Source organism: Canis lupus, chromosome 1, assembly GCF_003254725.2.
Source record: "Canis lupus dingo isolate Sandy chromosome 1, ASM325472v2, whole genome shotgun sequence".
NCBI classification, from domain to species: domain Eukaryota; kingdom Metazoa; phylum Chordata; class Mammalia; order Carnivora; family Canidae; genus Canis; species Canis lupus.
Window position 1 is genome coordinate 107,260,076 of NC_064243.1, and position 11,783 is coordinate 107,271,858.

Below are 11,783 nucleotides of genomic sequence, written 5' to 3' on the forward strand. Positions count from 1 at the left end.
TTATATTGAGCCCATCATTGATAATCCAGGATAATCTCATTTCAAGATCCATAACTTAACCCCATTGAAAAGTCACTTTTTCCATGTAAGGTAACATATTCACAGGCTCTAGGGATTAGGATGTGGATATCTTGAAGAAGGGTATTATTGTTTCTACCACATATGTTACAAATATCTTCCACTACTCTAGGACTTGTCTGTTGACTCATTTAATGCTAAATTTTCATTTAAAAAAGTTTCTATTTTTGGGGCAGCCCGGGTGGCTCAGCGGTTTAGTGCTGCCTTCCGCCCAGGGTGTGATCCTGGAGACCGGGGATCGAGTCCCACGCCGGGCTCCTTGTGTGGAGCCTGCTTCTCCCTCTGCCTGTGTCTCTGCCTCTCTCTGTGTCTCTCATGAATAAATAAATAAAATCTTAAAAAAAAAAAAACAAATAAAAAAAAGAAGTTTCTATTTTTAGTTTAATCCAATATGTCAAACTTTTCCTTTATAATTGGTGCTTTTTATGTCCTATTTAAGAAATCTATGCCTATACCCAAGCCACACAGATAATCTCCTAGGTTTTTCATCTGGAAGTGTTATGCTTTATCTTTCACATTTAGAACTTCCATCTTCTCTGACTAGATTTTTGTTTAATATGTGAAGTTGGGGAGGCCTGGGTTCATTTATTTCTATGTAGATATCCAATTGCTCTAACAACCAGTGATTCATTGAAAAGAATGCCCTTTCTCTACAGCTTTGCAGTGCCATCTCTATTGTAAATCAGGCATCTATATTTGTGTGAGTTTCTGGACTCTCCCAGTGGTATCCACAGAACTTTCTGTGATGATGGAAATGTGTTTTTTTATTTTTAAAATTTTAAAAAGATTTATTATTTATTTATTTATTTAGGATAGACATAGAGAGAGAGAGAGAGAGAGAGAGAGAGAGAGAGAGGCAGAGACATAGGCAGAGGGAGAAGCAGGCTCCATGCAGGGAGCCCGACGTGGGACTCAATCCCTGGCCTCTAGGATCAGGCTCTGGGCTGAAGGTGGCGCTAAACCACTGAGCCTCCTGGGTGCCCAGTGGAAATGCTAGATATCTGTCCTTCCAGTATGGTATGCATGTAGCTACTGAGCACTTGATAGGGCCTAGTTTGACTGAGGAACTAAATTGCTAATATTACTTAATTTTAATTAATTTAAATAGTTATATAGTAGCTACCATATTGAGTACAGCGTATTGATCCATGGATCTATTTGTGCCATAGATCCATGTGACAATACCATACTCTCTTAATTACTGTAGCTTTATAATTAATCTTTACATTTGGTTCTTCTTTATCAAGATTGTATTGACCAGGGATCCCTGGGTGGTGCAGAGGTTTGGCGCCTGCCTTTGGCCCAGGGCGCGATCCTGGAGACCCGGGATCAAATCCCATGTCGGGCTCCCGGTGCATGGAGCCTGCTTCTCCCTCTGCCTGTGTCTCTGCCTCTCTCTCTCTCTCTCTCTCTGTGTGTGTGTGGCTATCATAAATAAATAAAAATTTAAAAAAAAAGATTGTATTGACCATTCTGAGCCTTTTGCTTTTCATGCACATTTTAGGATCAGCTTGTCAATTTCACCAAAACCCTGATATGATTTCAGTAAGAATTGCATTGAATTTATAGATCAAATTGGGGATAATTGACATTGTTATACTTCCATTTTACAAACGTGTTATATCCTTAATTTTATTTTCTCTCAGTAATATTTTAGTGTGTGCTGTGTGTAAAGGCCTTGCTCATCTTTTGTTAAAATTTTTCCTAGGCATTTTATGTCTTTTGGTATTATTGTAGGTAGTATTGTTTTAAAATTAGCATTTTCTAGAGGTGTGTATATCCTTGGTATATATTTAAGGGTAGAGATTCCATGTTCTTCTCCACATAAGGATAAGAGGGTTTGGGAAGCCTCAGGCGTTCTCATAGGATGAGTCTTGTCTTTCCTTAGTTCATATACCTAAAGTTTATAGTTCTTGATGTCCTTAAGGTCGACAAGGAAGGAAGCCCCATCCCTGCAGAAGCAGGAACTAGAGTCCACCCAGGATGACAACTGTTAATGAAAACACGGAGGCCCAAGATGAGAAATCCCAGATGTCTAGACCTTCGGATTCCAAATCCCTGATTACTATTACCTCAGCTTCCCAGCTCTTAAAGACTGAGTTGACTACGGAAAAATTGATGGCAGAGAGACAGAAGTCTGACACTGTACCATCATGCATTTGGTCTGATGAATATAATGATGAAATACTGGAGACCATAGACAATGATGTGCCAAAGAAGGAAACCCCCATTGAACGACCATCCTGGGCCAATAAAATTGAGTACCTTCTGGCCCAGGTGGGCTTTTCTGTGGGGCTGAGCACCATCTGGCGCTTTCCTTATCTGTGTTTTCACAATGGAGGTGGTAAGCCTGGGGGCCAGGAATCATGGACTCACAAGGGGGTTAGGAGCCAGATGACCATCCTAGCTATTCTGAGGTCTCTGAGATATGTAGGGGTGGGGGATTTGGGAATCTCACTAGGGCAGGAGACAAGTACCTGAACACCTAGGGTGTTAGGTGAGTGGGAGCAGGATATCTAAACACTTAGGTTCATGAGGATGGTGGGGCTGAAGGCTGAGGTTCAGGGTGGGGGTGGGAACTAGGTATCTGGGTCTTCCAGGAACTGGGGACTCAAGGGACACCTGGGACTGTGAGGGATATGGAAACAGTTGAGCTCTGATATCTGTGGCCCTGAGGGAGGTCACTGATGGGGAATGTGTTTTCCTGTACTCCTAAGGAAGTCCAGTCCCTGAAGGGCCAGGTGATTCTCAAAGCCCTTCCTAACTCTCCTGCACAGGCAGTTTTCTCATCATCTACATCCTCATGCTGTTCTTGGTTGGGGTTCCTCTTCTATTCCTGGAGATGGCAGCTGGTCAGAGGATGCGTCAGGGCAGCATTGGTGTATGGAAGGTCGTCAGCCCCTGGATTGGTGGTGTGGGGTATACCAGCTTCATGGTGAGGAGTCCTGGGCCACTCAGGCCTACCCTTTATACCCTACTCCCACTCCAACCATTTGTTGTCCTGGAATGGGTCCCTGAATTCACTTCCATGGGTCAAATCCCTTCAAGTCCTCAGTCCTCTGTCAAATCCCCTCCCTTCTCTGGCCTGCCTACCTTTTCCTGTCTCCAGAGTTCTTCATGGTTCCTAGATGTGCTGCATCGTGAGCTTGTACTACAGTGTGCTCATGGCCTGGAGTCTCTTCTATTTGGTGCAGTCTTTCCAGTACCCACTGCCTTGGGCATTGTGCCCCTTACTGAGGAACTCCAGTGATTTTGGTGAGAAGAGAGGGAAGAAAAGGGCAGGTGGGAGGGCTGAAAAAAGGATAGGTAAATTAAGAAGGGAGAGGATCATTGAGAGAATAGGGATGAGCAGGAAGATAATGGAATTTGGAAGGAGGGGATGGAGGGGAATTGAAAGGGGAGGCACGGGGTCGTGCAGTTTCCTCCATGGCCAGTTCACCTCAGATCCTGAATGTGAGCGGACAACATCCACCACATACTTTTGGTACCGACATGTATTGAAGGCCACAGATGAAATTGAAATGGGTGGGCTACCAGTTACACATCTCAGTATCTCTCTCTTTGCAACTTGGTTGATTATCTGCATCTCCATGATCAAAGGACCCAAGTTCACTGGAAAGGTGAGCCATCCTCTAACTTCCTGATCTGATAGTCTCCTTTCTATCTGAGACCCTCTAAAATTTTCCTAACTTGATGCCTGTAAGTCTCCAACTTCTAATTCCTCCTAATATGACCTTTGACTCTCACTAGCCTTTGATCATACTGTCCCAGCTTCTGCCTTTGGTGACTTCTGAATCATCCTTCCTACTCAGATGCTGTATGTCTCAGTAATCCTTCCCTACTTCATCATTTTCTGTCTCCTTATCCGGAGTCTCATGCTGGAAGGTGCATATTTTGGTCTCAAGAATTTGTTAGCTGCCAAGGTGAGATGTCCCCTGCCCTTTGAGCCTCTTATCCATATGAGGGTGTCAGGGACAGAATGGTTGTCTGTCTGATAGAGGCCCTCCTGGCTCCCCACTTCACCGCCTTCTTCTCATCTTCCATCACATCATGGTTTACCCCTCTTCCCTTTGTATCCTGGTTTACATGGTACTTCTTCCCAGGTGCCAGCCCTGTACTCTGTGGAAGTGTGGCGCCGGACAGGGAACCAGATCTTTTTATCCATGGGCCCTGGCTTTGGCAGCTTCACTGCAATCAGCTCATACATCCCTCAGTCCAACAACTGTGTCATGGATGCCTTTGTTGTGGCTTTTCTCAATTTGACTGCCTCACTGACTGCCACACTGTTTGTATTTGCCATAATGGGCCACTTGGCCACAGAGAACCATGAAAAATGTTACCTGAGGTAAGCCCAATTTTTCATATGGAGATCATCAAAAAGACTAAAGTCTTGGAAATAGCCCATAGAATTCCACTCCAGACCCCTGTCCCTCAGGGCTGTTGGCTTAGTGAATATGGGATCCTCAGATAGGAGCATCTTAAACCTTGAAAACGCCCAAATCTCTCCAACTCTATCTCTTTCAGAGCTACCTTTTGAGACTAGGAAAGCCCCACACTTGGAGGTTTTCAAGGTTGTGTTCATCCTATTCTTAACTGGGGTCTGCCATGAAAAATTAGGAGAATAACTTCAGCTGAATCATTAGATAAGAAAATAAAGGACCCACAGTGCCACCAGAGTCCCTATAGCCCATTCCTGATTTTCTTCTCCTGTGTGATTCATTCTAAAAATACTCATCAGACATTTATACATTTCCTGTCTGACAACCCTTTGTTGAGTTCTGGAAACACAACCAGTGGTGAAGCATATACTTACCTGCCCTCAGGAAAACCACAATCTTTTGAGGAAGCAGATACTAAACAAATAATCACAAAGTAGATGAGAACTGATAGTAGGGATGGTGAGAACCACAGAAGAGCAAGCTATTAACTTCCTGGGGCAGTCAGAAGAGACTTCCTAGTTGTGGCAATCCTAAGCTCTATTTCCTGACAAATAACCACAGCTAGTATTCTTTCAAATGTTTCCCATTCATAGGCCTACATACCATTAAAAAAATTGGATCATATCATACTACTTTTCTGCAGCTTGTTGACTTGCCCTTATGGAAACTGATCTTGAATAGCTTTCCAAGGCAGTAAATAGAGTTTAGGGAGCTGAGTAAGGATTTGTAGGAATTTACATATGGAGAACAGTATGGTGGTACAATTGGGGTAGACTGAGCAGGAGCAGAGTGGAGTGGTTTGAGGCAGAGAGAATGTCATGTGCCAATGATCCTGAGATGATGGAGAGCATGGCAAGTTGGGGCAGGTTGAATAGTTGAGTGTGACCAGAGTAGAGAAGGTGAAGAGTTCTACATTAGGACACTGGAGAGTCCAACAGGTCAAGAAAGCTGAGAAGCTTTAATGTTGTGCTGAGATTGTCTAGTAGGAGGTATAGGTCCTAAAGCCCTCCATGACACTGCATGAGAAACCTCCTCCAGGACCCCACTTAGGAAACTCTCTGGCCTCCCACAGACACCTTATGAAAGTAGATATCAGACAGTGAGCACTGGGACCCTGTAAACCTAGGTTTCAGTGTGGGCTGTATTTGAACCAGATGAAAAACTCTAGACTAAACTTCTTCTCATGTAGAAGGTAAGAGAAGAGATGTCATCTTAGAGGGTCAAATGATTTTATGTGGTTCTCTCCCTGTCCCCAGGAATGCTAAGACAGTACAGTATCTGATAGCTTCTAAGATGCTGCCTCCTGAGGCCCAATTGCCAGACAGTCTGTATCATGATCCAAGCTCCATCTACTCCCAGTGGTTCAAGAGTCTCCCTGAACAAATCAAAGATGTGGTCCTACCCTATTTGTCCAATTGCAACTTAACTTACCAATTGAAAGAGGTAGGTAGGGGTGGGGTCCTAATGTTCCCTTCAAAACTCCCAGTACACCAGAAATTTCAGCTCTCCTTAGGTGTCTCTAGAATCCAGAAAGGCAATTCTCACCAACATCCTGGACTAACAAGACCAAGGTTCACAGAATCCTATTAAAATAAGGCAGTTGTAGCCTCTGTAGCACCAAGCACTGGAGTTCGTATAAGCCTGTTCATACCAACCCAAAAGAGTTGCCAGGCCAGCAGTTGTTGTCAGTTAAAGTCCTCGTGCCTCAAGGCCAGATGAGTTTAACAATGTCCATTAATAGTGCTACAGATCATTTCCTATGGGGAGGGGATGAAAGTGTAGTTAGGATCCTACAGGGTAAGCTCAGAGGCGTTGCCCTTCCTCCCTTTACTCACAGGTTATGGAGGGTCCTGGTGTAGCCATTGTGGCATTTACTGATATCATCTCTGTGTTTTCTGGATCCACCTTCTGGTCCATCATCATCTTCATGATGCTGGCGAACCTGGGGCTGAGCACCATGATAGGGATCATGCATGGCATTATTATTCCTTTCCAGGACACTTTCTCTTCCCTCAGGAAAAATATAATCCTGCTCACAGGTACTCTAACCTATGATCCCACTCCCACCTAGGACCATTGTTTAGCTTAACCGCCCTGGGACTCTCAAAGAATCTAGTTTGAATTCTGACCTTGATCAAAATCTGTTTTCCCTCAGTGGGCATCTGTGTGTCTCTGTTCCTGGGAAGCCTCATTTTCGTGAGGCCTTCGGGCAGCTACTATGTGAACCTGCTGGATGATTACTGGGCATCTCTGCCCCTCTTCCTCACTGTCATCTTGGAAAACATAGCCATAGCCTGGATCTATGGAGCCAGGAGGTGATGCCCCAAGCCCAGGATCTCATGCACCCACAGAGCAAGGGCACCTAAGGAATATTGGCCCTCCTACTCTCACTGTCAGGCCTCTGACTCAGGGCTTATAGAGAGCCCCCAGGGGGTCGGAAAGGGAAGGAAGGCATTGGCTGGCTCCTTGGGAAAACAGGTATAGAACAGAAAAGTGAAGAGTCCCTGTCAAGTCCTAGTGCCTCTGGAGTCCTGCTTTTAACCAGGGTAGTATGGGCATGTAATCCCTTGCTTCTTGGTGTGCTCTGGAACAGCAGCATTGGCATCACCCAGGAGTTTATTAGAAATGCAGACCCTCAGGCTGTACCCCATACCTTTGAATCCATATCTACATTTTAACAAGAACCCCAAGTAAATCGTATGCATGCTAACATTTGAGAAACAATGTGTAATCCAAATGTGGCAATGTTTCTAAGTGGTAGTGGTTCTTGGCATCAGTTTGCTGATTCATAGACTCATACACTCATTCTCAAATATTACCCAGAGTGTGCCTCAGGGCCAGGCTGGCCTTGTGAGCCCTAGGGATACTAAGATAAATTATATTGAGCTTCTGCTCTCAGAGTTGAAAGAAGATGACATATATAGGCAGATTATTGGGTAGGATAGTAAGTTGAGGTCACTCTGGGAACACAGAAAGTTATCGAAAGAAGGCAAGGAGGGGATGCTTGAACAGAATCCAGATAGATGAAGGGGAGTTTGTCAAGGGAAAGAAAGAAACAAGAGCATTCTAGGCAAAAGAAACCCAAATGTTCATATATGTTGGGGTTAAGAAGGTACACCAAAGAAAGCTGGGTGTATAGACTTGAAGAAACTACATTCAGGAGCTATACATATTTCTTTTATCCTGAGGGTGATGGAGGAGAAAATTTTTTTTCTTAATCCTGGGGCTGAGACAGAAATCAGACTGAAAAGTGATGAATTAGAGGCAAGAAAACTAGTTGTGGAGGTGAATAGAAAGGTTTAAGAAATGTGAAGCTTTGCCTCCTGGGCTGGGTTTGGATTGACCGTCCCCACCCCAAGTCTGGATAAGGCCCAAATAAGCCTCCCTAAAGTCTTGTGGTCCTTCCTCTCAGGTTCCTTGCAGACTTGATTATCATGTTGGGCCGCCCCATCTCCCCCATCTATCGTTGGCTGTGGTGCTTTCTGTCTCCATTTGTGCTGCTAGTCCTGTTTTTAAGTGCCCTGATTCATCTGTCTCTGAAGAGCATCACCTACTTGGCCTGGAACTCAAGCATTGTGAGCCTCCCTCTCAGACCCCAGGACCCCCTAGGGAGTGGATGAGGACTTTTCAATCTGCTCTGGCCTTTAGGACTCTGTCACCTTATTCCCTGATTCCCTGGGGGTTCAGTTATCTAGTCTCTGGCCTTGGTTCATGTCCTACCCCCAACCTCTGCAGCTTTCCATTTCAGAGAACCTGAGTATTCTAAACCTTCCCTTTCTCCACAGTCAAATGAGGTGATCCAAACTTATCCATCATGGGCTAAAGTCTTGCTCATCATCCTTATCACCATTACCATCTTGCCTATCCCTGCCTACTTCTTATACACACTCATTGATGTGAATTTCTCAGTCTCCGTGATTCGAAGTAGGACTACAGTTATCTTCAAACCTGAAGCTAAAGGGAACCCACTGAGGCCCCATCCACAGCTTCAGTTGAGGCAAAGCCAAAACAGTTGAGGCAAAGCAAAACAAAGCCAAAAGGTTAATAAAATGGATAAATATCAGGGAAAAAAAAACCTCTCTGCCATGTGAGTAATTCATTTTGGAAATAAAAGACTTGGTTTATTTGGCAAAACATCACTTCTTTTTCAGAGTGGAACTCCCTGGCTGGCAGCTTGACATTAGAAAGGTAAAAGTAGCACCTGTTGTAACTGGACCCAAGACATTTTGTTTTCCTGGATTGGGAAAGTTTTTTCTGGCCAGATGGAGGTTAACACAGCACCCATTCTATGCATCTCCTATACTTGCCCTCACCAGACTAAGAACCTCCTATACTTGCCCTCACCAGACAAAGAACACTAATAATAGTGTTCTTTGACTTCCAGTATTTGGTTGATAGTGATTGCCGACCCTACTTCTAGACTGCCTTCCTCTTGGAATTGGTCTGTGTAAGGTCTGATCCCTATAAAACCTAGGAAAAATGGTGCCAGTAATGAAATCAGTGGAACTTTGATTTTTCCATTAAAAAAAAAAAAAAGCCCAACTCTCATTATTGTATTCCACTGATTTTATCCAATTCAAATGCTAGAATCCCAGGCCCTTTCTGCCTGGTCCTTCCTGTAAGTAAACAGATATAGTTTTCTTGAAAGTACTGGATTCACTAATTATGGCAAAGCAGTTAACTAATTGGTGACTTTTCATAGATCTCTTAAATACTTGGAATAGTTGATTACCAAGTTTACCAAGGGACTTAAAACTTTACACATTATTTATTTTTACTATGGCGGAAGGCTGATAGAAGGATATTTGGCAAGGAATGAGAGAGAGAGAGTAGAGGTGAACTGCAGAGTTGGAAGACTCAAGGAGTACTTCATTTAAGGCAAGGTGACATCAAAATAAGACAAACAAGACACACCATAGTATGGCACACCTAAAACATACCATAAAATACATTTCATCAATCCTCTGTAAATGCATAGATGAGCTTTGAAGAAATTAAGGGGAATCTTTAATTTAATTAAGTCTAAGCATGAATTCAGGAAGTGTTAAAGCTACCAACTGCTTTGGGACAATTGCTACTCTAGGAACTTAGTGATTTGGGATTAAAAGTCTAGGTGAAGACAAAGCCTTGGATTCGTGAAAGAAAAGGAAGCCCCCCCCCAAAAAAAAAATAAAAAAAGAAAAAAAAAAAAGAAAAGGAAGCCCCTACACATAGACAGCTGAAGGGTTATGCCCTCTGTGAAAGAGTTAGATAGCAATAAAATGTATATGTCCTGATTCTGTCTCTTATAGCAGGCAACTAATTTTTTTCTTTTAGAATTTGTAACCCAAAACTGTCTTTTGTGGGATTTTGGTTCAGATTCACATAACATGCATAGTCTGAAAAACCCAAGTTAAGATTAATATAAAAGGTGCTTGATGTGGGACACTTGGGTGGCTTAGCGGTTGAACATCTGCCTTCGACCCAGGGCGTGATCCTGGGGTCCCAGAATCGAATCTCACGTCGGGCTCCCTGCATGGAGCCTGCTTCTCTCTCTGCCTGTATCTCTGCCTCTCTCTCTCTCTCTGTCTCTCATGAATAATAAATAAAATATTTTTTAAAGATTTATTTATTTATTTATTTATTTATTTATTTATTTATGATAGACATAGAGAGAGAGAGAGGCAGAGACACAGGCGGAGGGAGAAGCAGGCTCCACGTCGGGAGCCCGACGCGGGACTCGATCCCGGGACCCCAGGATCGCGCCCTGGGCCAAAGGCAGGCGCCAAACTGCCGAGGCACCCAGGGATCCCCATAAATAAAATCTTAAAAAAAAAAGTTCGTGGTGGATAGCACCTTGCCACCCAGCACCTGTCATTAGTAAATATAAATAATCTCTGGGGGAAACAGAGCCTCTGCCAAGCCTCACTGAATTCCATGAACACAAAATCACAAAGAGAAATCACAAAACATGCAAGACAAAAGCTACCCTAAGGGAGGATTAGCAGAATCAAACCTGCAAGGACCTAACGCACTGGAATTATCAGGTACATAATATAAACTAAAATATGCTTAATATATTTAGAGACAAAAAGAGAGTTGAAATTAAGAGCAAGGTACAAAAGACTCTCAGAAATGATCAGGGTATTTGTAAAGGAACCAACTTTTAGAACTTTTAGAAATGAAAAAAATCATGGAGGTTAAAAACATCAATGGATGGATTAAACAACCAATTAGAAAACTAGAAAGAGACAAAGAAATACCAGTAATATAGAACAGAGAAACTACAATATTAAAAATATGAGACTAATCATATGTGAAAGTTAAGAAACAAATGAACAAACAACAAAGAGACGAATAACCAGACTCTTAAATGCAGAGAACAAAATGGTGGTTTTGTTCTCTCCCAGAGGGGAGGTGGGTGGGGTAATGAGTGAAATAAAGGGAATCAAAAATACACTTTTTAAAAAAAGATTTTATTTATTTATTCACGAGAGACACACATAGGGAGAAGCAGGCCCCCCACAGGAAGTCCAGTGTGGGAGTCCATCCCAGGACCCCAGGATCACACCCTGAGTCAAAGGCAGATACTCAACCACTGAGCTACCCAGACGCCCCTCAAATAAAATCTTTTTTAAAAATGTAAGTGTAGGGACACCTGTGTCTCTCATGAATAAATAAATAAAAGTATTTTCAAGAAAAAGATTTTATTTACTTGAGAGAGAGACCGAGTGCGAGTGTGAGCTGGAGGAGCAGCAGAGACAGAGAATCAGTCTCAAGCCAACTGAGCATGGATCCCAACTCAGGGCTCGACTCATGACCCATGAGATCATGACATGAGCTGAAACCAAAAGTCAGATGCTTAACCAACTACACCACTCAGGTGCTCCAATAATATACTTATCTTGATGAGTGCTGAGAAGTGTCTAAATTGTTGAATCATTATATTGTACACCTGAAATTAATAGAATACTGTATATTAATTATAGTTGAATTTTAAAAATTTAATGTTCAATATATGAGATTATGAGACCTGGAGGGTAGTGGGAGAAAGCCCAACATACATGTAATAGGAGGTCCAGAGAGAGATCATTGGAAGAATAAAGAAGCAATACAAAGAGAAAAAAAGCTGAACATTTTCCAAAATCAAGGAAAGATAGAAATCCTTGCACCAAGGGAGCACAACAAATCCAAAGAAGGATAAATAAAGGGAAACTAGAGCATACCAAAAATAGATCTAAAGAGCAACCAAGCAGAAAAGACATTACTTACAAAGGGATGACCATT

The 11,783-nt window shown here is 42.9% G+C and overlaps 1 protein-coding gene across 1 annotated transcript in view; it reads left to right on the forward strand.

Annotated features, from left to right (window-relative positions):
- LOC112645160 (orphan sodium- and chloride-dependent neurotransmitter transporter NTT5-like) overlaps window positions 1–9,628 on the forward strand; it is a 35,045-nt gene extending 25,417 nt beyond the window's left edge. Inside the window, exons 2-11 of the mRNA XM_049093802.1 lie at window positions 2,856–3,013; window positions 3,207–3,333; window positions 3,523–3,698; window positions 3,891–4,001; window positions 4,182–4,423; window positions 5,774–5,960; window positions 6,355–6,556; window positions 6,673–6,832; window positions 7,930–8,092; window positions 8,303–9,628. Coding sequence (XP_048949759.1) covers window positions 2,882–3,013; window positions 3,207–3,333; window positions 3,523–3,698; window positions 3,891–4,001; window positions 4,182–4,423; window positions 5,774–5,960; window positions 6,355–6,556; window positions 6,673–6,832; window positions 7,930–8,092; window positions 8,303–8,533 — 1,731 coding nt within the window. The 5' untranslated portion in view covers window positions 2,856–2,881 and the 3' untranslated portion in view covers window positions 8,534–9,628. The remainder of the gene's footprint in view (window positions 1–2,855; window positions 3,014–3,206; window positions 3,334–3,522; window positions 3,699–3,890; window positions 4,002–4,181; window positions 4,424–5,773; window positions 5,961–6,354; window positions 6,557–6,672; window positions 6,833–7,929; window positions 8,093–8,302) is intronic.
- Window positions 9,629–11,783: the final 2,155 nt, after the last annotated feature.